The sequence below is a fragment of the Oncorhynchus keta genome, chromosome 3 (assembly GCF_023373465.1).
Source record: "Oncorhynchus keta strain PuntledgeMale-10-30-2019 chromosome 3, Oket_V2, whole genome shotgun sequence".
NCBI lineage: Eukaryota > Metazoa > Chordata > Actinopteri > Salmoniformes > Salmonidae > Oncorhynchus > Oncorhynchus keta.
Genome location: NC_068423.1, coordinates 12,823,770 through 12,848,959, shown reverse-complemented (window position 1 = coordinate 12,848,959; position 25,190 = coordinate 12,823,770). Strand labels below are relative to the sequence as shown.

Below are 25,190 nucleotides of genomic sequence, written 5' to 3'. Positions count from 1 at the left end.
ACTGAGGCTGTGTGAGTCAAATGCAGTGATTTATTTTTGACAAAGAACATTTACATCCTTCCCTGAATGTAACTCAGGGCGGGTTCACAAAAGCGGCGGCTTCCCGCATGTGCGATTCATTTGCAGTCTGGATGTGGAGGGGTGAACATCTCCTGCTCTGACTGCAGCTGCGCGAGGAATGGGCCACCTGTGAGTGCTTTGTGATGGGGGATGGGATAGGGGATGGGCTCACCGCAGCACCCGCTGCTCGTTGAGAAGAGTAAGAACGATACACGCTTTCACGTCAGTCTCCAAAAGTCTCTAACACCAGAAAAGGTCGCTTGATTTGTCGCTAGTCAATTTTTTGAAAATGTGTCGCTGGAGGGGTCTGAATACTCGTTAAATATTTCAGAGTGCCATCAGTAGCATGATTTCAGATATGTCCATGTAAACAGGATTATTAGGGAAATTGTTCTTTGCGATGCATGTAAACATTTTAAACAAATGTATATTAATCATACTATCCACAATCATATTAACCATGCTCATTGTCTCGAAGCTAGGTTGTGCCTTTAGATTGTGAAAATGAACAGCTAAGGAATAATCTTTCACTTCTATTTATTTATCAAACCCCTGGCCTGCTTCGCAAGCCCTTTGGAAGTCTCTGTTGCCTCTGGGTTTAGAAACTGATAAAATGTTCAACTTTCTGCTGTGAGTGAGAAAAAAAAAGTCAGCCTGAGTGAAAATTATTTTAATAATTCAATGAACGTTTTGTGCACAAAGGTGATGACTTAAGTGTCTTATTAGGAATTTTCAAATCTGACTTCTTTGTGTCAGTGTACGGAAATAGTTTTTCTGGGCCGGTCGTCAGTTAAACTGCTGTACCGAAGCAAAACTGTAGTAACAGTTGAAACTGTGCCTCTGGACTGGAACTCTGGCCCCTTGGACCGCCCTGACTGTGAAATAAAATGGAAGGCAGTTGGGCAGAGGCAAGATCAGATGGGACCACAGCCAATAAGAGAGCAGATACGTGTGTGAACGACTGGCACAACTCCTATATAAAGCGTTTTTTTAGCTAAGTTTCCAGGATGTCACGTGTCCTACTTATATCACACTCATAACGTCCTAAGCATTACGAAACTTCTATTCAATCAAACAAGCTAATAAGTCATTCCATTTTCTGTTGACCAAATTCAACACAATTCAAAGGGCTTTATTGGCATGGGAAACCAAGGTTGTGTATGTAACCATGGTTATGTGAGCAATATGGATCACTCCAATATATTGGTATCACTCCCCTCCGGAGGGATACATCCGAGGTGAGGATTTACAGATTTACTCCCGTGTACACCTGTGTCACAGCTGGGGTCCGCCCCTATATATAGACCCCATGGCCATGACACACGTTCTCTACATCATTTTTTAAGTGCCTCTAGCACGGTAGAGGATTGGCGTGATCCATATAGCTCACATACGTAACCTTCGTTATGTTTCACTATATTGGATCGGTCCAATATATTGATATACCTGTAAAATCAAATCAAATCCAATTTTATTTGTCACATACACATGGTTAGCAGATGTTAATGCGAGTGTAGCGAAATGCTTGTGCTTCTAGTTCCGACAATGCAGTGATAACCAACAAGTAATCTAACTAACAATTCCAAAACTACTGTCTTATACACAGTGTAAGGGGATAAGGAATATGTACATAAGGATATATGAATGAGTGATGGTACAGAGCAGCATACAGTAGATGGTATCGAGTACAGTATATACATATGAGATGAGTATGTAGACAAAGTAAACAAAGTGGCATAGTTAAAGTGGCTAGTGATATATTTACATAATTTCCCATCAATTCCCATTATTAAAGTGGCTGGAGTTGGGTCAGTGTCAATGACAGTGTGTTGGCAGCAGCCACTCAATGTTAGTGGTGGCTGTTTAACAGTCTGATGGCCTTGAGATAGAAGCTGTTTTTCAGTCTCTCGGTCCCAGCTTTGATGCACCTGTACTGACCTCACCTTCTGGATGATAGCGGGGTGAACAGGCAGTGGTTCGGGTGGTTGATGTCCTTGATGATCTTTATGGCCTTCCTGTAACATCGGGTGGTGTAGGTGTCCTGGAGGGCAGGTAGTTTGCCCCCGGTGATGCGTTGTGCAGACCTCACTACCCTCTGGAGAGCCTTACGGTTGAGGGCGGAGCAGTTGCCGTACCAGGCGGTGATACAGCCCGCCAGGATGCTCTCAATTGTGCATCTGTAGAAGTTTGTGAGTGCTTTTGGTGACAAGCCAAATTTCTTCAGCCTCCTGATGTTGAAGAGGCGCTGCTGCGCCTTCTTCACGACGCTGTCAGTGTGAGTGGACCAATTCCGTTTGTCTGTGATGTGTATGCCGAGGAACTTAAAACTTGCTACCCTCTCCACTACTGTTCCATCGATGTGGATAGGGGGGTGTTCCCTCTGCTCTTTCCTGAAGTCCACAATCATCTCCTTAGTTTTGTTGACGTTGAGTGTGAGGTTATTTTCCTGACACCACACTCCGAGGGCCCTCACCTCCTCCCTGTAGGCCGTCTCGTTGTTGGTAATCAAGCCTACCACTGTTGTGTCGTCCGCAAACTTGATGATTGAGTTGGAGGCGTGCGTGGCCACGCAGTCGTGGGTGAACAGGGAGTACAGGAGAGGGCTCAGAACGCACCCTTGTGGGGCCCCCGTGTTTAGGATCAGCGGGGAGGAGATGTTGTTGCCTACCCTCACCACCTGGGGGCGGCCCGTCAGGAAGTCCAGTACCCAGTTGCACAGGGCGGGGTCGAGACCCAGGGTCTCGAGCTTGATGACGAGCTTGGAGGGTACTATGGTGTTGAATGCCGAGCTGTAGTCGATGAACAGCATTCTCACATAGGTATTCCTCTTGTCCAGGTGGGTTAGGGCAGTGTGCAGTGTGGTTGAGATTGCATCGTCTGTGGACCTATTTGGGCGGTAAGCAAATTGGAGTGGGTCTAGGGTCAGGTAGGGTGGAGGTGATATGGTCCTTGACTAGTCTCTCAAAGCACTTCATGATGACGGAAGTGAGTGCTACGGGGCAGTAGTCATTTAGCTCAGTTACCTTCGCTTTCTTGGGAACAGGAACAATGGTGGCCCTCTTGAAGCATGTGGGAACAGCAGACTGGTATAGGGATTGATTGAATATGTCCGTAAACACACCGGCCAGCTGGTCTGCGCATGCTCTGAGGGCGCGGCTGGGGATGCCGTCTGGGCCTGCAGCCTTGCGAGGGTTAACACGTTTAAATGTCTTACTCACCTCGGCTGCAGTGAAGGAGAGACCGCATGTTTTCGTTGCAGGCCGTGTCAGTGGCACTGTATTGTCCTCAAAGCGGGCAAAAAAGTTATTTAGTCTGCCTGGGAGCAAGACATCCTGGTCCGTGACTGGGCTGGGTTTCTTCTTGTAGTCTGTGATTGACTGTAGACCCTGCCACATGCCTCTTGTGTCTGAGCCATTGAATTGAGATTCCACTTTGTCTCTGTACTGACGCTTAGCTTGTTTAATAGCCTTGCGGAGGGAATAGCTGCATTGTTTATATTCGGACATGTTACCAGACACCTTGCCCTGATTAAAAGCAGTGGTTCGCGCTTTCAGTTTCACGCGAATGCTGCCATCAATCCACGGTTTCTGGTTAGGGAATGTTTTTATCGTTGCTATGGGAACAACATCTTCGACGCACGTTCTAATGAACTCGCACACCGAATCAGCGTATTCGTCAATATTTTTATCTGACGCAATACGAAACATGTCCCAGTCCACGTGATGGAAGCAGTCTTGGAGTGTGGAGTCAGCTTGGTCTGACCAGCGTTGGACAGACCTCAGCGTGGGAGCCTCTTGTTTTAGTTTCTGCCTGTAGGCAGGGATCAGCAAAATGGAGTCGTGGTCAGCTTTTCCGAACGGGGGACGGGGCAGGGCCTTATATGCGTTGCGGAAGTTAGAGTAAAAATGATCCAAGGTTTTACCACCCCTGGTTGTACAATCGATATGCTGATAAAATTTAGGGAGTCTTGTTTTAAGATTAGCTTTGTTAAAATCCCCAGCTACAATGAATGCAGCCTCCGGATAAATGGTTTCCAGTTTGCAAAGAGTTAAATAAAGTTCGTTCAGAGCCATCGATGTGTCTGCTTGGGGGGGGATATATACGGCTGTGATTATAATCGAAGAGAATTCTCTTGGAAGATAATGCGGTCTACATTTGATTGTACCAGATTAGTCGGTGCTAGAGAGACCTGGCCAGCCAGCGGGAAAGTCCCAGTGCGGGACCAAAATGCAGGGGCCAGCCAGCGGCAAAGTCCCAGTGCGGGACCAAAATGCAGGGGCCGTCAATATGCAAGGGTGGTCCCAGCACAGTCCCCGGAAGGGGAGGTGACACCCAGGACTGCTGAACCAACCGCAGAGGGAGGTGCCACATTTATCCAGTAGTAAAGATGCAAGAGGAAGCCCAGCTGGCCGCGGAAAATATCAGTGATATATCACATATCTCAGTAGTGCTCAGGACGCAGCCACACCTCGTGTTGAATGTGCCACCACAGATCCCAGCACTGGCTTCCCAGCCAGGCGGTATGCTGTCATAATCATGTCCACGATCCAGAGAGAGAGAATTTGCTTTCATAGCCCAGCCCCCAGGACTCTCTCACCATAGCAGACAAAGAGCACAGGGCACAGCAGAACCTTCAGGAGGAATGAAGGGTTGGGACAGAGATATACTCCTCCCACCAGGGTCCACCCAGTAGCACTCAGAACTTACCGAAAAAGCATGGAGTTCACCCACCCTCTTCTTGGAAGTAATCACCACCAAGAAAACCACCTTCATAGAGCGGTGTTTCAGGGAGGCAGACTCCAAAAGGCGGTTTTGCCAAAGCTGCCAAGACCACATCCAGATTCCAGCTCGCCATTTAACAGGTCCTAGCTGGACGCAGGCAACGAACCCCCTTCACAAACCTGGAGACCAAGGGATGGCGCCCCACAGGCCTGTCCATTCACCTCACATGGCAGGCAGATACAGTGCCTTGCGAAAGTATTCGGCCCCCTTGAACTTTGCAACCTTTTGCCACATTTCAGGCTTCAAACATAAAGATATAAAACTATTTTTTTGTGAAGAATCAACAACAAGTGGGACACAATCATGAAGTGGAACGACATTTATTGGATATTTCAAACTTCTTTAACAAATCAAAAACTGAAAAATTGGGTGTGCAAAATTATTCAGCCCCTTTACTTTCAGTGCAGCAAACTCTCTCCAGAAGTTCAGTGAGGATCTCTGAATGATCCAATGTTGACCTAAATGACTAATGATGATAAATACAATCCACCTGTGTGTAATCAAGTCTCCGTATAAATGCACCTGCACTGTGATAGTCTCAGAGGTCCGTTAAAAGCGCAGAGAGCATCATGAAGAACAAGGAACACACCAGGCAGGTCCGAGATACTGTTGTGAAGAAGTTTAAAGCCGGATTTGGATACAAAAATATTTCCCAAGCTTTAAACATCCCAAGGAGCACTGTGCAAGCGATAATATTGAAATGGAAGGAGTATCAGACCACTGCAAATCTACCAAGACCTGGCCGTCCCTCTAAACTTTCAGCTCATACAAGGAGAAGACTGATCAGAGATGCAGCCAAGAGGCCAATGATCACTCTGGATGAACTGCAGAGATCTACAGCTGAGGTGGGAGACTCTGTCCATAGGACAACAATCAGTCGTATATTGCGCACATCTGGCCTTTATGGAAGAGTGGCAAGAAGAAAGCCATTTCTTAAAGATATCGATAAAAAGTGTCGTTTAAAGTTTGCCACAAGCCACCTGGGAGACACACCAAACATGTGGAAGAAGGTGCTCTGATCAGATGAAACCAACATTGAACTTTTTGGTAACAATGCAAAACGATATGTTTGGCGTAAAAGCAACACATCTCATCACCCTGAACACACCATCCCCACTGTCAAACATGGTGGTGGCAGCATCATGGTTTGGGCCTGCTTTTCTTCAGCAGGGACAGGGAAGATGGTTAAAATTGATGGGAAGATGGATGGAGCCAAATACAGGACCATTCTGGAAGAACCTGATGGAGTCTGCAAAAGACCTGAGACTGGGACGGAGATTTGTCTTCCAACAAGACAATGATCCAAAACATTAAGCAAAATCTACAATGGAATGGTTAAAAAATAAACATATCCAGGTGTTAGAATGGCCAAGTCAAAGTCCAGACCTGAATCCAATCGAGAATCTGTGGAAAGAACTAAAAACTGCTGTTCACAAATGCTCTCCATCCAACCTCACTGAGCTCAAGCTGTTTTGCAAGGAGGAATGGGAAAAAATGTCAGTCTCTCGATGTGCAAAACTGATAGAGACATATCCCAAGCGACTTACAGCTGCAAAAGGTGGCGCTACAAAGTATTAACTTAAGGGGGCTGAATAATTTTGCACGCCCAATCGCACTGTGCGGTCACCAGCCGCTGGCGGTGATGTTGGCGCTTCGTGTGCAGCCGGTGGGAATTGAACCACCGCTGAAGAGGCCGGAGATGGAGCAGGCCCAGGGGAAATCAGCATCAAGGCCGCCGTCAGCAAGCCCAACAGGCGTTGGCAGGTCAAGGCGGATACCACCCACCCCTGCTGAAAGTGGTCGAGGCAAGATCAGATCGCCTGAACCCTTCTGATGGGCAGGTGTGCTCTCATGAGGACCAAGTCCAATACCCAGCCCACCGATGTGGGTCAGGAGCATGTCTCTGTCTGACAGGACCAGGGTCCTGGACGGGGTACAATATGGGCCAGGACAGCGTCCAAGCACTTTGTGAAAGTGCGGGGTGTCAAGGAGAGGCCAAAGGGAAGAACCATGAATTCATAAGCCGTCCCTTGAAAGCAAACATCGGAGGTACTGCAAATGAGCTGGGTGAACAGGAACATGGAAGTACGCATTCCTCAGGTCCAGTGTCACGGCCTGCAACACACGGGCTTGGGACAGCATGTGGAACCTCAGTACCTTCAAGTATCCATTGAGGTTGCGAAGGTCCAGAATCAGTCGAAACCCGCCATCTCTTTTTGGGACCACAAAATAAGTGGAGTAGAACCCACCTCGCTGTTCTGATGTCTCAAGCAGATGGCACCCTTGTCCAGGAGTGAGATGAACTCCAGATGCAGGGTTTTCTTCAGGGGGTCGGCCACCGTGGTGACACAAAGGGCCCTGAAGGACGGTGGCCAACACTGGAATTGCAGTACCCTTTGAACATTGTGAGTACCCCACTTTGCCCTTTTGAGACCGGGATAAGAGGACAAGGCTGGGGAAGGGTGTGTTATGGGTCCTGCCGGGACCTGCCTCTCCTCTGGCACCCTGAACTCCTGGGTCCCCCAGGCACGTCCCTACGGCGGTGATGGTTGACACCATCATGCATGTCACAAAGGGAAGCCATAAGCTCAGCCAAGCCAACAAGGCCACAGAGCAGGGGTTCGATGCCCTGGGAGAGCTTATGTCATGACCCGCTTGGAGGAATAGGAACCCGATAAGGGATAAATTACCCAGTACCTCTCGGTAATTAAAAAAAATGGGAAAGACCCGTGTGGAAAAAAACAGGCTGTTGCTTCATCGCAAGCTGTGCCTCTCCCCGCTGGCATCCCTTAGCACAAGGAGATGGGGCAGGAGAGAGGGACCCCAGCGTTGTTCGGGTGTAGGTGGGTGGCGATGGTCCGTCTGCTTTGGTACCGTCTCTGGGTCTCCCGGTCCCTACGAACCTTATCGGTCTTCTCCAGAATGTCATCAACCCCTGGGCCAATGTCAGCCTTTGGGTGATGGAGCCAGCGATGGTGCCGGGAGGTAACCATCGCTGGCCCGCCTACCATGGCCCGCCCAGCCTAGTTAAATAAAGGTTAAATAAAATAAAATAGTGAAGGTGTAAACTTGCCAGTAGAAAACCCAAACAGTATATTTGACCTCTCAGCTTCCCTATCAAATCAAAACATTTGAGTATTGCTCTGTTCAAGTAGACTGTGATTTTGCTTTGATCTGATAGGGCTGTCAGTGGGCTGACTGTGAACGCTCTGAGAGACTGGGTTAAGGTCAGTAATCTACAGTACTACTGCCCTGGAATGAGCTGTAGGCGTACCTACCATAAGAGTCCCCTTGGAGCCTACCATTGACTATGTACAGACCTAGCGTGCGATAGGAGTTGTGACACATTTTTCTTGGTTGTTTTGTCATAGTTGTGTCTAGGTGGGCATATTTGGGAGGGATTGCTGTCTCCTCCAGGTAGGTGTTTGTCCCCGTGTGCTAAGAGTGTCAGGTTCTTGTCCAGTTCTGGCATTTAGGTCGCCACAGACTAGTACATGTCCCTGGGCCCGGAAATGGTTGTTCTCCCCTCAAGGATGGAGAAGCTGTCATCATTAAAGTATGGGGATTCTATTCGGGGGATATAGGTAGCACACATGAGGACATTTTTCTCTATTGAGATAATTTCATTATTAATTTCTAGACGGATGTCAAATGTTCCAGTTTTGACTAATAGAGTGGGTTAGGTCTGCTCAATAACAAATTAGTATACCCCCTGAGTCTCTTCCCTGTTTCACACCTGGTAGTTTGGTGGATGTTAATGTCTGTATTTCAAACTTCTTTGAAGTCTGTGTTCCTGCTCTTTAGGCCAAAGGCAGATGATATTCCAGGATGAGATAGTAAAAGCTCTGTGTTCCATAGTGTCTAGTGTTGTTTTTGTGTGGTTTAGGCTCGGACCATTACAGTAGGTGTGAGCAGAGCATGTTAAGCATCTGATTCATATCTCTTAGGTTGCAGGATTGGGCTTGGGCAGGTGTATTAGTGGGGGTTGGGCCTGTTGCTCTGCTCACGGCCTGGGCATATGTGCAGCAGTCATGTTGAGGTCCTTTCTGCAGGGGCACGGGGTGTGTTGGGTGGCCTATATAGGGTGTGGCCAGGGTTTTTAGTGGGGTGTGGGATGTGGGGGTGGGGATGTGGCTGGTGATGCTGTGGTCTGAATGTAGGTCCTTTTGGCGTGGGTTCTCCCGGTGCAAGTCCTTCGGGAGGGAGTCTCTCAGGTCTGGGTGGGGTGTCTGGGTGGGGTGTCTCGCTGGTCTGGGTGCGGTGTCTCGCTGGTCTGTTACTCCTGGTGAGGTGCTGGGGCTGCGGTTGAGGGTGACATCCTTCAGGGATGTGGCAAAAATTGGGACTGCTGCATTGTAGAGGTGGACCTGGTCGTAAAGGCTGTTCAAGTCCAGGGTGGAGTGGCAGGCCAGGTGGAAATGCTGGAAATGCTTGCATTCACTCGCTGTAAATCAAATCAATCAATTATATTTGTTACATGCGCCGAATACAACAGGTGCAGTAGACCTTACAGTGAAATACTTACTAACAAGCCCTTAACGAACAATGCTTTAAGAAGTTAAGAAAAAAAATGAGTTAAGTAAAAAATAGAAAAAAAATGTAACAAATAATTAAACAGCATAAAATAACAATATCGAGGCTATAGTCAATGTGCGGCTGCACCGGTTTGTCAAGGTAATTGAGGAATATGTACATGTACGTAGGTAGAGTTAAAGTGACTATGCATAGAAAATAAACAGAGTAGCAGCAGCATAAAAGAGGTGTCTGGGTAGCCCTTTGATTAGCTGTTCAGGAGTCTTATGGCTTGGGGGTTGAAGCTGTTAAGAAGCCTTTTGAACCTAGACTTGGCGCTCTGGTACCGCTTGCCGTGCGGTAGCAGAGAGAACAGTCTGACTAGGGTGGCTGGAGTCTTTGACAATTGTTAGAGCCTTCCTCTGACACTGCCTGGTACAGAGGTCCTTGATGGCAGGAAGCTTGGCCCCAGTGATACACTGAGCCGTACACACTACCCTCTGTAGCAGTTGCCATACCAGGCAGTGATGTCAATGGTGCAACTGTAGAACCTTTTGAGGATCTGAGGACCCATGCAAAATCTTCTGTCTCCTGAGGGGAATAGGCTTTTTCATGCTCTCTTCACAACTGTCTTACTGTGTTTGGACTGTGTGTGGACACCAAGGAACTTGAAGCTCTCAACCTGCTCCACTGCAGACCCGTAGATGAGAATGGGGCGTACTCTGTCCTCATTTCCTCTAGTCCACAATCATCTCCTTTGTCTTGATCACGTTTAGAGAGAGGTTGTTGTCCTGGCACCACACGGCCAGCTCTCTGACCTTCTCCCTATAGGCTGTCTCTTCTTTGTTGGTGATCAGGCCTACCACTGTTGTGTCATTGGCAAACTTGATGATGGTCTTGGAGTGGTGCCTGGTCATGCAGTCATGAGTGAACAGGAAGTACAGGAGGGGACTGAGCACGCACCCGAGGGGCCCCTGTGTTGAGGATCAGCGTGCCGGATGTGTTGTTACCTACCCTTACCACCTGTGGGTGATCCATAAGGAAGTCCAGGATCCAGTTGCAGAGGGAGGTGTTTAGTCCCAGGGTCCTTAGCTTAGTGTTGAGCTTTGAGGGCACCACAGCTCAGCGTTGTGTTTAACGCTGAGCTGTAGTCAGTGAATAGCATTCTCACAGGTGTTAGTATTTTCAGGATAGCAGGGTGGAGATGACCACTTGTGGAAAGTGTAAGAAGCTTTTTCAATCACTCCCTTTCCTGCTGTGGCCTCCCTTTACTGCTGGGCCCTCAGGTAATTTGTGCTCATGTGAATTATGATGTGGCTGGGAACCTAGTCTGTCCTTTGACAACAGCTCCAGGGCATGCCTATTGATGAATGATGGTGCCGACAGACATGGTCGCCTCACTTCAAGTTCTTAGGAAACTATGCAGTATTTTGTTTTCTTATATTGTTACCCCAGGAAATCTTAAGTCTTATCACATACAGCCGGGAAGAACTATTGGATATAAGAGCAACGTCAACTTACCAACATTACGACCAGGAATACGACTTTCCCGAAATGGATCCTCTGTTCGGACCACCACCCTGTGGACCCGGCCACGTGGTCAGGCTCCATAGACGTGCACATCGCCCACCACTCCCGAGTATACTACTATCCAATGTCCAGTCTCTTGACAAAGTAGACATAATTCGAGCAAGGGTCTCCTTCCAGAGAGACATCAGAGATTGTAACATTCTCTGTTTCACGGAAACATGTCTCTCTTGGGATATGTTGTCGGAATCGGTTCAGCCACAGGGCTTCTCCATGCATCGCACCGACAGAGATAAACATGTCTCTGAGAAGAGGAAGGGCGGGGGTGTATGCATCATGATTGACGACTCATGGTGTAATCATAAGAACATACAGGAACGCAAGTCCTTCTGCTCACCCAACCTAGAATTCCAAACAATCAAATGCCGGCCATTTTACCTAACAAGAGAATTCTCGTCAGTTATAGTCACAGCTGTGTACATTCCTCCTCATGCAGACACCAAGATGGCCATCAAGGAACTTCACTGGACTATATGCAAACTGGAAACCATATATCCTGAGGCTGCATTTATTGTAGCTGGGGATTTTAACAAAGCAAATTTGAGAACAAGGCTACCTAAGTTCTACCAGCATATTGATTGTGCTACGCGCATGGGCAATATCCTCGACCACTGCTACTCTAACTTCCGCGATGCATACAAAGCCCTCCACCTCTCTCCCTTCAGGAAAGTCCGACCACGACGCCATATTGAAAATACTGTCTTATAGGCAGAAACTCAAACAGGATGTACCAGTGACGAGATCCATTCAATGCTGGTAAGACCAATCGGAAGCCACACTTCAAAATTGTTTTGATCACATGGACTGGAATATGTTCCTGTCAACCTCAGAACACCATCGACCTATACGCTGATTCGATGAGTGTGTTTATAAAGAAGTGCATTGGAGATGGTGTACCCACTGTGACTATTAAAACCTACCCTAACCAGAAACTGTGGATGGATGGCGGCATTCGCGCAAAACTGGAAGCGCGATGCACCGCATTTAACCATGGAAAGAGGTCTGGGAATATGACTGAATATAAACAGTGTAGTTATTCCCTCCGCAAGGCAATCAAACAAGCAAAATTCCAGTACAGGGACAAAGTGGAGTAGCAATTCAACGGCTCAGACACAAGACGTATGTGGCAGGGTCTGCAGGAAATCACGGACTCCAAAAAGAAAACCAGCCACGTGACGGACACCGACGTCACGCTTCCAGACAAACTAAACACCTTCCTTGCCTGCTTTGAGGATAATACAGTACACCGTCACCGCCTGCAAATAAGGACTCCACCCCCCCCCCTTCTCCGTGGCTGATGTGAGTAAAACATTTAAACGTGTTAACCCTCGCAAGGCTGCTGGCCCAGATGTCAGCCCTAGCCGCGTCCTCAGAGCATGCGCAGACCAGCTGGTGTGTTTACAGACATATTCAATCGCTCCCTATCCCAGTCTATTGTCCCCACATGCTTCAAGATGGCTACCATTGTTCTTGCTCCCAAGAAGGCAAAGATAACTGAACTAAATGACTAGCGCCCCAACAGGTCCACAGACGACGCAAGCGCCATCACGATGTCTTATCCCATCTGGACAAAAGGAATACCTATGTAAGAATGCTGTTCATTGACTACAGCTCAGCATTCAACACCGTAGTACCCTCCAAGCTCATCAAACTGGAGGCCCCGGGTCTCAATCCCGCCCTGTGCAAGTTGGTTCTGGACTTTGACGGTCAGCCCCCAGGTGGTGAAGGTAGGAAACAACATCTCCAATTGGCTGACCCTCAACACTGCGGCCCCACAAGGGTGTGTACTCAGACCCCTCCTGTACTCCCGGTTCACCCACAACTGCGTGGCCATTCACACTTCAAACTCAATCATCAAGTTTGCAGATAACACAACAGTAGTGGGCTTGATTACCAACAACGACAAGACAGCCTACAGGGGGGTGAGGGCACTCGGAGTGTGGTGTCAGGAAAACAACCTCTCACTCAATGTCAACAAAACAAAGGAGATGATCATGGACTTCAAGAAACAGCAGAGGGAGCAGCCCCCTATCCACATTGAAGGGACAGCAGTGGAGAAGGTGGAAAGTTTTAAGTTCCTCTGCGTACACATCACAAACAAACTGAACTGGTCCACCCACACAGGCGCAACAGCGCCTCTTTAACCTCAGGAGGCTGAAGAAATTTGGCTTGTCACCCAAAACCCTGACAAACTTTAACAGCTGCACAATCGAGAGCATCCTGTCGGGCTGAACCTAAACCGCAAGGCTCTCCAGAGGGTGGTGCTGTCTGCACAACACATCACCGGGGGAAAACTACCTGCCCTCCATGACACCTGTCACAGGAAGGCCAAAAAGATCAAGGACATCAACCACCCTGCCTGTTCACACTGCTACCATCCAGAAGGCAAGGTCAGTACAGGTGCTTCAAAGCTGGGACCGATAGACTGAAAAACAGCTTCTATCTCAAGGCCATTATACTGCTAAACAGCAATCACTAACTCAGAGAGGCTGCTGCCTACATTGAGACCCAATCACTGGCCACTTTAATAAATGGATCACTAGTCACTTTATACAATGCCACTCTAAATAATGCCACTTTAAAAATGTTTACATATCTTACAATACTCATCACATGTATATACTGTTTTTTATACCATATATTGCACCTTTGCCTTCACACATCCATATACTTACATGTACATATTCTCATTCACCCCTTTAGATTTGTGTGTATTAGGTAGTTGTTGGGGAATTGTTAGGATTTGTTAGATTACTTGTTAGACATTACTGCACCGTTGGGGGGGGATTATTCTCTTGAATGTGTTTCCCATTTGAATCAATGAGAAGCACAACCTCTGGCTTTTGTGTGTCCTCGTGGATGTGTAGGAGTTGACTGGAGGGCTGTTAGGGAGGGGTGGCGTCTGTTGGGTTGGTGGGTCTTGTGTTGTCTGTCCCATCGTGGTATTGAGGTTGTGGTCCAGGTCTGAGGTGGACTGTTCTGCTGGATTCTCTGAGGGAGTCACACCTCAACTTTCTCACTTACTCCTTCAGTGCTGTTAGCTGTGCCATGTGTTCCTCTCTCTCCTCAAGTTCTCTCATCTCAGTCTGGGGTGCAGCAAGCTCTCTCGTCTATCTCCACCTTCAGCCCTCCGGGTCTTGTGGGGGGGGTGAGAGTGGACTCGCTCTGAGCTCCACAATTACTCTCTCCATCTTTGTGAATATATCTCACTCAACAATGGAGGATCAGTGCAGTTGTGGAACCTGGGTCTGTTCAGTGATGGGGGTGGGGGGGGGGGTGACTCTCTCTTGGGGCTGCTCGTCTGCTGGGCAGTTCGAGGATTAGGTGTGGTTTGACTCACTCAGATGGGGAGTCCTCACCAAGAGAGAGCTTTTCCTTTTGTGCTCTCTCTTTGATCCCTCCATAAAAAACTGCTTAGTGAGCAAACAAAAACGCTGCCTGTTGCAAAGACCCAGGTGGCAGTATAAACCCTGAGGGATGATGTCACAGCTGGACCCTATTGGAGAAATTGCTCTCGCTTCGCCTCTTCCTCTCTAGTTCTAATCCGTGATTTCTCATATCCTCTCAGTCTCCTTCTCAAACCTATTGGAGAATGTCCCCCCCCTCTGACCTCCAATGCAGTTTTACGAGGTGAGGAGAGACGGTGTAAGGAATCAAGGAAAGAATCATTGAGAAAAAGCTCAAACTTGAATAACGAAAACTCCATTGAGCGTAAACTCTGCCCTCTGCCTTCATCCAACATGTCACATTCAAGGCCTAAACTCACCACGGGCAAGGCGTTTGTATGATATATTTGAGAATCCATTGTTTAGTTAAGTGATAATGCCAGTGTTTGGAGGATGTATTGGCAAGGGTGTTAGGCACGAGACGAAGTTGTTCGTTCTTAATGTTCTATTGCCATACTGGCTTGCAACGTTCTTAACCCTTGCTTGCTAGCTAGCCAACTACGGCAAACTTAGTCATGTCAAAAAGTGCAGCCAGAATAACAGCAAAGTAGCTGAATTTGTATTTGTTTAAGCTGTTTTCTAGTGACATTTATTTGGATACAACCATAACAATGAGGTGCGATTTACCCTGGCGTAGAAAATGATCTCACTTGTCAGGACACTGTTGTTCTGAGCTAGCCAACAACACAGCTACAGCAACACAATCAATCACTTCAAACTGAAGCTGGAAAGACTGCAAATTAGCTGCGTTTCGTTTGACCTTTTTTCAATTGACATTTGTTTTTGTATATATATCCATAAAAATGATGCCAGCTGATTCATGAGTTCGACTGGCTGAGAAACGCTGCCTGCCTGTCTGTCTCGTCCTGACACGTTCAGTACTAGTACAGGACAGCAGGAGATCAAATGTTGTAAATGTTGGAGAGACAGACGGCAAGGTTTATACAAACCTCTGCTGTTGAAAACGAAATGTTAGTCTAAATTAAATGTGAGATGTCTAGATCAAATCAAATGTATTTATCTAGCCCTTCGTACATCAGCTGATATCTCAAAGTGCTGTACAGAAACCCAGCCTAGATGCTTTTTATAGTGGAGATTAAGTTTATAAATTGCCTGGCTGGGCTGATGAGCCAGTGGATTGCGTAAATAGGCATTTTAACGTCAGACTTTGCTGGTGGCAAATTGTTGAATAGACACCAGCTGGAATGTTGTTTTAACCAATCAGCATTCAGGATTTGACCCACCGTTGAATAAAATTATAATAACCCAACCGAAGCCGGGCGGGCGGGTTGTCTGCTTTGACGCCTCACTCAATTAGTACGTGTCTATTTTGCCGTTTTATCGCTGGCGCTGTAATCACACAAAATAATACAAACGTCAGTATTCACTTTTTTTTCTAGCTCAATTGGAAGAGGTAGCTACGGGTTGAGGCTTTACCATACATGCTAAATTAGACCAATTCATCCACTTATGTTAACACCATTTCGCTATCAACAAAGATGTGGACTATCCTGCTAGCATAGTCACTGCTCTGCCGGTCACGTCCTTTCCACCCGCCCACTTCTGGTGAGTTTTTAGCGTCATAGCCCTCGAAACAGTGATGCCCTAAGAACAAGACTAAGGATAACGCAGCTGAACATTGAGTCACCACTGCCCCCTGGTGGATAAATTGTACTTGCAAATTGAACAAAATTATACAAAAACTACACCAAAGTAATGGTTTCCATTCTAGATTAGGCCGTAATTTCATAATTCTTATTGGTAGAGGTAAAGATAACATTTACCACCATTGCCCTCATGTTTTGTTTTATTTAAATCCAGCAATCATACATTTCGGATGTTGAATTCCCTCTCCGTGGTACCCACTAACAAGTGGATAATCTATTCTGATTAAACATCATGATTTGCTGTACAATTAATGATGACTACTGTAGGCTTCTTCACAGCTGTACCCAATTATCATCATGGGACAAAAATGTGATGCTCCGCTCTTTAAACAAATATTACATTGTAGTGAAGTTGCAGCAGCAAACCAAAAAGTGTACCCACACCCCAAACACCTTATTGCCTTTCAGTTCTTTCTTTGACAAGAAGAGGACCTCTTCATGGACATCTCATTGGACAATTTAGAGCTCCACGAAAACATTAAGTTAGATGAATGATTAACCACGATGAAAACCTGAACATGAATGATGCTCTTGTCGTGACATTACTTATTCTCTGTCCTGTCTATTTGTTTGCTAAATGATTCCCTCACTGAAAATGGCATGTATTGTACAACCCTCAGCAACCCCACCAAAGGGATGCTGTCATTCGGTCTGTCCAGCTCAGTGTCTGTTGTGCCCAGTGGGTCGAGGTTCATCATGGCTTCTTCTTCTCTGCTAACTCCTCCATCTGCCTCTTCCTCATCTCCAGCACCTCCATTAGCTTGGCATCATTCTTAGCACGCTCCTGAGCCCTCATCTCTGCTAGGTCCTCAAAGAATCGGTGTCTGTAGAAGGTATACAATGTAATTACACACACACACAAATAAAGTAGCACGCTATATATGCGCCTAATAATTTATTGGGTAAACCAACCTTTCATCATCACAGAAGGCAGTGTGATGCCGAAACGCTGGTGGTTGACCCAATAAATTACTGGGAGCTTATATAGTGTGACTTTTTTTTATAGCCTATAGTTTTACTCGCCGTTAGTCAGCACCTCTACTAACTTCTTGTGTGTGCATTCATGCTTTTCACGAACACATTCATAGACGCCAACTGCCTTTAACGCCTATTGATTTCTGCCAGTGGGGACTTCTGTTAAGAGTCCCGACCCTCGGTCTGAACGTGAACATGCATTGCTTATGGTGAAGTTTTGGAAACATAAGGAAAGTATCTTTCATATCACCAAGAAATCATTTCAATTACTACACACCTTTTTATGGCGTTTTGGTACTCCATTCATAGACACTAAGGGCCCAATTTCCGACTTAGGAAATTACACCTTTCTTGCTCACTCCTTTCCTATGTACTTCTCAGTAGTTAGTATTCAGACTTACCTTGTGAAGTTGCGTAATGCTGAATAAATGTAATTCAGCAGCTGAAAACCCTCCCACTTGCTGGCCAATCGATTTTCTTGTGGAGTTTTCATTCAATAGGGTTTTCGGTACATTTATTTTAAGCCATCCCTTTAATTACGGTGTACCTTTTTAATTCGAATTTTGATGACAGACTAGAAGACATCAAGAGAACCGGTTCAGAAAATAGGAATCAATGAAAGAAATCCCTCTATGCATCTTCAGCTCCATTTCAACACCAACAGGTAGATTTTTAAAAAACTCTGATTTTGTAGATTATTTAGGCAAATGTTAGGGTTAGGAAAGGTATATATGAATCATTTTAAAAATACAGTTTGAGAGCCTTTAGGCACAATCACTATTGATGAATAAACAAATACAGTGGTTTGATTTATCCTGAAAGTTGAATATGACAAGTTCAATCCATAAAATATTGGAAGGTGGGGAAAAAAAGGTGTACAATGGGGGTTGAACAATAGTCCTATAAATCTACCCTAATTCTCACTAATCATGGAACTGTATGACAATGGTCCAGTCGTTGTGAACAGTGCACTAAGTTCCAGGTTTAACCTGCTATGTGTGGTCTGAGTTCCATAAGAATTCAAATAGGCTACAGGTCCCAAATGATTGCACAACGTTAGCCTAATCTGATCGATCCACTAATGCTAGCGACCCTCAGGAACAATTTACACAGACGTGACGGAAGAAAGAAAGGTAAACGACGGAATGGAATGATGCAAAATGTAAGCTACCACTTGAAAACTAACACTAAAGTGCACATAATAACGGCACAGCTATTTATTACCTGTGTTAGTGTGGAAAAGGGGCTGCAATTCATGTCATGTTGATATTATTTTCAGTTTGCTTCACATTCGTCTCCAGGATCATATGGAAAAAATAATCTAAAACCATTGCTATGTGTATTTACAATCGCCTTTTAAAAACTGATTACTGATTTACTTAGCTCTTATCAATAGAGCTAATCTTATTGATAAAAAAAATTACAGTGCATGGAGAATGCTGTTGTTTTTTCTTTCGGAAAAAAGAAAGTCGATGCTTTTTCCACTTGGAATCGGCAGGTGATGGAATTAAGTAAAGGTCAGAAAATGACTTATTTTTTCATTTAACTAGGAAAGTCAGTTATGAACAAATTATTATTTACAATGACGGCCTACACCATCCAAACCCGGACGACACTGGGTCTGTAGTGACGCCTCAAGCACTGACATAGTGCCTTAGACCGCTGCGCCACTCGGGATCCCTAAATCCGTAGACACACCACCACACCTTCATTTCTTAGATCTCCACCCCGAACAAATAGCATGCTATTCTCGTGTTTAAGTTAAAGGTCTGAATACGCATATAGAGAAGTGCATAAAAGGAAATTACTTTCCATTTATGCATGCTTAACTCGGCTCAGAATCGAGGCCTAACTGCTTTGAGCAATCAATTATTTTGAAAAAAATGTAAAGGTTAAATTGATGTACACCTTGACAGGGCTATATCTCCATGTTACGGTGCTTGTTTAAGGAAGACAAGGGGTGACCACCTGTGCTAATTAGCTATCTAGCATGTAGCGGAAGTGTAGTTTCGTCGAATGTAGGCATCCCTAAGTGTATGGATCTGTAAACTGCTACAGTGAGTTTTTTTTGTTTGAATGATTCTTTCTCGCTGATGAAATATAAGGCCATATGTTTCAAAAGCCATATTGCAAGCGGTGATCATTGCGTTTGTAAACATTAAAACACAGTGTCAGAATTGTAGTTCACACGAGGTTGGCGAAGCGAATGGCTGAGAACTGTAGGGATAGGGCAGAATGTCGCCTAGAAATTGAAAGCTGAGGTAGGGTTCCCAAACGGTCGTATTTCCATGTTACAGAGCTTGTTTACAAAAAACAGATAGAAGACATAGATAGGTCTGTCTACCTGTGCTAATTGGCCATCTGCTTCTCTCAACACCTGTGTGTAAACGGAAGGACGCCAATACTTGGCGGTTGGTGGCACCTTCATTGGGGAGAAGGGGCTTGGGGTAATGGCTGGAGTGGAATGGTATCAAACACATGGTTTCCAGGTGCTTGATGCCATTCCATTTGCTCCGTTCCTGCCATTTATGAGCCGTTCTCCCCTCAGCAGCCTCCACTGCTTGTTTATTCACCAGGTAGGCCAGTTGAGAACAAGTTCTCATTTACAACTGCGACCTGGCCAAGATAAAGCAAAGCAGTGCGACACAAGCAACAATACAGAGTTACACATGGAATAAACAAACATACAGTCAATAACACAATATAAAAAAATCTATATACAGTGTGTGCAAATGAGGTAAGATTAGGGATGTAAGGCAATAAATAGGCTGTAGTGGCAAAGTAATTACTATTTAGCTATTAACACTGGAGTGATAGGTGTGCAGAAGATGAATGTGCAAGTAGAGATACTGGGATGCAAAGGAGTAAAAAATAAATAATATGAGGATGAGGTAGTTGGATGGGCTATTTACAGGTGCAATGATCTGTGAGCTGCTTGAAGTTAGTTAGGGAGATATGCATCTCCAGCTTCAGTGATTTTTGTTGTACACCTTTTCTATGCATATACTGTCCATAATGGGTTTTCACTACCTCATACCTTTATATTCCTGGACATTGCTCGTTGAAGTCATTTTCTCTCTCTTAATTCCTTTAATCTTTTTTGGAATTGCGTGTATTGTTAGGTATTACTGCACTGTTGGAGCTAGGAACATAAGCATTTCGCTACACCCACAATAACACTGCAAAATATGTTTATGTGACCAATACAATGTCGGTTGAGGTTGAGCTAACATGCACTAATGTGATTAGCATGAGGTTGTAAGTAACAAGAACATTTCCCAGGACATAGACATATCTAATATGGGCAGAAAACTTATTCTTGTTAATCTGTCCAATTTACAGTAGCTATTGCAGTGAAAGAATACCATGCTATTTGAGGAGAGTGCACAATTATGAACTTAAATGTTTTAAACTAATTAGGCACATTTGGGCAGACTTGATACAACATTTTGAACAGAAATGCAATGGTTCATTGGACAAGTCTAAAACGTTGCACATACACTGCTGCCACATAGTGGCCAAAATCTAAATTGCACCTTAACTGGAATAATACTTTGGACTTTCTCTTGCATTTCAGATGATGGAACAACAAAAAAAAGCATGCTTTTTTTTGTTTTGTATTATCTTTTACTAGATCGAATGTGTTATTCTCCTACATTAATTTCACATTTCCAAAAACTTCAGTGTTTTCTTTCAAATGGTATCAAGAATATGTATATCCTTGCTTCAGGTCCTGAGCTACAGGAGGTTAGATTTGGGGATGTCGTTTTAGGCGAAAATGGAAAAAAGAAATGGTCCAATCCTTAAACTGTAGTAACTGTATATTTTGCATTCGTTAATTTTTTGGTGTGATTTCAAAGTAGAGGGCTTTATGTTTCTGTAATCATACCACAATTGAGAATCAATTCACGTTAATTAGGATTCACGTTTGGAGGTGAATTGGCTCATCTAAACAGAACATGTAATGTCCTTGGACTATTATAAGGCTCCTTTAGTCCATTATTGGGCTCGCGTTTCACTAGATTATTATTACACACTCACTATTGGCAGTACACCATTAAGCACTAGTTAGGGGTCCAAAGACATGTTCAACCACCTAACAACAATGGGCAGTCAGTAAATTAAATTGTGTCATTGAATTACGTTTTTAGGATGAATTCAGAATTGACATTAATGTAGTATTTCCCTGTAAATAGGACAACACAGACAGGCTACTAAGTGAAGAGCAATTATAGACCGTCTATAGTTAATGGGTCATTGATTGCCCTTTACCAGACAGAATACAGCTACATAGCTAGCTAGAAACATTTAATGAAAGGGGGATCACCTGTTGAAGAAAGCAGTGGCCAGTCCCACGATTAATGTTCCAAATAAAATGGGTTTTGTAAGGCGCTTTACGGCAGACAGTTGATGTTGCTTCATGGTAGACAACAACCACCACTAGACTTGTCCGAAATTTTGCAAAATGAATAACTGTTGTCCGTCAAAATATTCTTATTTCACTAGTATTTTGCAACAACTGTACCGTGACCTCTCCAAGAACACAAAAGATGCACGTACAACGACTTCCGCCGGATCACCCCTCCCATCATTACAAAACACGTTGGTTAAATCTAATGCATTTTGTGAGAATTTAAATAAACTATTTAGATGATAAAATATACAAGTGTACACAGTTGTCACGCATTCACAAATAAAGTAAAACTGCAGGAATATCCTCCTCCTAGAAAGCCATTTAGTAGGAACCAACTACACTAAGGACCGTGTCCTGGTGGGGCAACAATTCGAGGACGGACCAATGCTGTCCAAACATCCGGCAACAACACTGGTATTAAAATGTGAAGATTATTACTTTATTTATCTTGAGTGAACGTTCGTCATTGTAAATATATCAGTCGATGGTTTATTCATAGTAACTGTGACGAAGTGAACACATGTCGGGAAAAGGACATTCTGCGACGGGATCTGATCGGTTTGAATACCTGCAGACGCTTGTCACTGAGTTTCAGGACACCGACAGTGATGGTACGTTGCTAGCTAATGCAGTAGAGTAGGCTATATCATGGTTAATATAATGTGTAGACATTGGTGTAGCTAATGTTTTAGAATGCAGAAGCCATGGTAATGATTTGGTGGATGATAGACCTCCTGTTTGATTATATTCTAGCTAAATCTTACTACACCATATATAACTAATTGAGCCTTATTTGACCATGTGGTTGGCATTAGCTAACATGACTATCAAATTGTCCATTTCTTCTAGAGGCGAAAGAGCAAGTGCTGGCCAACTTGGCCAACTTCGCCTATGATCCGAGGAACCTGGAGGACCTGAGAACCCTTCAGGTTACTGATCTCTTCTTGGACATGCTCACAGAGGAAAATGAGAACTTTGTGGAGTTTGGGATAGGTGAGTATGGCACAAGGGACACTAGTTGTGAAATACATAAGATCATGTATAAATGATACATACAGTATATACATACAGTAACTTAAATCCAGATGTTCAAAAGGAGAATCTCTCCATCATGGAGTGCTTCTGTGCATTCCCAGGGGGTCTATGTAACCTGAGTATGGATCGGGAATGCCGTGACCAGATCCTGCAGAGCGAAGCAATCCCCTTGGTTACGGGATGCCTGTCCAGCCGCCGGGAGGAGACAGTGCTATCTGCCATCACCACACTCATGAATCTCACCACCGCTGCATCACGCACCCAAACCACCGACACCGCAGTGCTACAGTGCATGCTGCGTTTTTCCATTTCCCAGAGCCCACGCCTGCATAACCTGGCCTCTGTGTTCCTCCAGGACTGCTGCACTGAGGAGCAGGTGGCCAGGGCAGAGGCACAGATGCAGGGACACCATCCTACAGCACTGGGGATCCCCTTGCCTAAGGACTAGGCTAGTCTGGAGACATGATCGCTAGATCTGATGTCTGATCTCTGAGAAATTAACAGAGAATCACATACACCGAGTGTACAAAACATTAAGAACACCTGCTCTTTCCATGGCATAGACTGACCAGGTGAAAGCTAATATCCCTTATTGATGTCAATTGTTAAGTCCACTTCAGTCAGTGTAGATGAAGGGGAGGAGACGGGTTAAAGAATGATTTTTAATCCTTGAGACAATTGAGACATGGATTTTGTGCCATTGAGGGTGAATGGGCAAGGCAAAATATTTAAGTGGCTTTGAATGAGTTATGGTAATAGATGCCAGGTGCACCGGTTTGTGTCAAGAACGGCAACGCTGATCGATTCACACTCAACCGTTTCCTGTGTGTATCAAGAATGATCTACCACCCAAAGGATATCCAGCCAACTTGACACAACTGTGGGAAGAATGAGTCAACATGGGCCAGCATCCCTGTGGAAAGCTTTCAACACCTTGTAGAGTTCATGCCCTGACGAATTGAGGCTGTTCTGAGGGAAAAACACCTGAACTCAATATTAGGAAGGTGTTCTTAGTGTTTTGTACACTGTGTAGGAGTGCACAATGACTCGCGATGGAGGACTTTGTAACAAACATACTTTCCAATTTAAAATTGCTTTACACTTCAGTGCCACATGAGGGAGACAACACCACTGCTATGCTTAGCTGTTGAACGATGTGATGTTAACTGGCTCGGTTGCTCTTAGCTATTGACAGTATGGACTTAAGACTCAGTTGACTCTGTCAACTCACTTCATCCCAGTTAGTTATTGCCGATTTAGAGATGACATAAGCTCTTATGTCCCCTTTGACTGAAGTTACTCAGCACATTAAAAGGGATTGGCAAGAGAAAGTCACTGCAAAGAATCACTGATCTCCAAATCCCTCTGGAACGTGGGGGTTCTTTCAATATCACAGATGCTGCAGCGTTACAAGGATGGAATCTGGTTTGGTCTGGTGGGCCACATCCCAGCTGTGGTGGAGAAAAACATGGCGTTGGGCTGGTCATTCACATTCCAGAGGATCAGTAGCATAGCTAATCTTGAGTTGGAATACATTGGGATTCGGAGATCAGTGATTCTGTGCAGTGCCTTGCTCAGGCGTATTCCGCCAAATCTCCTGCAGTCATGTCTGCGACCCATTACTATGCTATCCAGTGACATCTTGACATATGGTCCCAATTAAAGTCTCTGCATTCAGTAAACTCTATTTTTCATTAAATTCAATGCATTCCTTAGATGCACCCATGGTCCCAATTAAAGTACAGTGGCAAGAAAAAGTATGTGAAATCTGGCATTACCTGGATTTCTGCATAAATTAGTCATAAAATTTGATCATCTTAGTCACAACAATAGAGAGTGTGATTAAACTAACACAAGTTATTGTATTTTTGTCTATATTGAATACATCATTTAACATTCAGTGTAGGTTGGAAAAAGTATGTGTAGGCTAATGACTTCTCCAAAAGCTAAATTGGAGTCAGCTAACCTGGAGTCTAATCAAGGAGACGAGATTGGAGATGTTGGTTAGAGCTGCCTTGCTCTATAAAAACACGCACAACTTGTTTGCTATTCACAAGAAGCATTACCTGATGTGAACCATGGATTGAATAAGAGATCTCAGGATACCGCAGATTAAGAATTGTTGACTTGCATAAAGCTGGAAAGGGTTACAAAAGTATCTCTAAAAGCCTTGATGTTCATCAGTCCACGGTAAGACAAATTGTCTATAAATGGAGAAAGTTCAGCACTGTTGCTACTCTCCCCTTGGAGTGGCTGTCCTGCAAAGATGACTGCAAGAGCACAGCACAGAATGCTCAATGAGGTTAAGAAGAATCCTAGAGTGTCAGCTAAAGACTTACAGAAATCTCTGGAACATGCTAACATCTCTGACAAGTCTACGATACATAAAACACTAAACATGAATGGTGTTCATGGGAGGACACCACGGAAGAAGCCACAGCTGTCCAAAAAAACCATTGCTGCACGTCTGAAGTGCTTCTGGCAAAATATTCTGTGGACAGATTAAACTAAAGTTGAGTTGTTTGGCAGGGACACACAACACTGTGGAGAAAAAGGCACAGCACACCAACATCAAAACCTCATTCCAACTGTAAAGTATGGTGGAGGGAGCATCATGGTTTGGGGCTGCTTTGCTGCCTCAGGGCCTGAACAGCTTACTATCATCGACGGAAAAATGAATTCAAGTTTATCAAGACATTTTGCAGGAGAATG

General features: G+C 44.9%; 1 protein-coding gene and 1 long non-coding RNA gene across 3 annotated transcripts; one reads left to right on the top strand and one right to left on the bottom strand.

The window, feature by feature from the left end:
* Positions 1-170: 170 nt before the first annotated feature.
* Positions 171-24,160, top strand: armc7 (armadillo repeat containing 7). 2 transcript variants are annotated; one of them, XM_035749339.2, is made up of 4 exons: positions 171-189; positions 21,943-22,054; positions 22,293-22,436; positions 22,580-24,160. In XM_035749339.2, the coding sequence occupies exons 2-4, from the start codon at positions 21,964-21,966 to the stop codon at positions 22,924-22,926; spliced, it is 582 nt and encodes a 193-aa protein (XP_035605232.1). In that variant the 5' UTR covers positions 171-189; positions 21,943-21,963; the 3' UTR covers positions 22,927-24,160. The 2 variants fall into 2 exon arrangements, with proteins under 2 accessions (XP_035605232.1, XP_035605223.1); XM_035749330.2 differs by lacking the exon at positions 171-189 and adding an exon at positions 21,741-21,857.
* LOC118366733 (uncharacterized) lies at positions 16,177-21,714 on the bottom strand. The gene is made up of 2 exons (XR_004822024.2): positions 21,357-21,714; positions 16,177-16,878 (listed from the first exon to the last, which is right to left on the bottom strand). It is a non-coding gene; the product is annotated as an uncharacterized LOC118366733 (long non-coding RNA).
* Positions 24,161-25,190: the final 1,030 nt, after the last annotated feature.

What these genes read in the sequence shown, in the direction of transcription:
- armc7 (XM_035749339.2), top strand. Translation starts at nt 21,964, where the DNA reads ATGTCGGGAAAAGGACATTCTGCGACGGGATCTGATCGGTTTGAATAC. An exon ending in TCAGGACACCGACAGTGATG is followed by an intron (nt 22,055 to 22,292) that starts GTACGTTGCTAG and finishes CATTTCTTCTAG; the next exon opens with AGGCGAAAGAGCAAGTGCTG. An exon ending in CTTTGTGGAGTTTGGGATAG is followed by an intron (nt 22,437 to 22,579) that starts GTGAGTATGGCA and finishes GTGCATTCCCAG; the next exon opens with GGGGTCTATGTAACCTGAGT.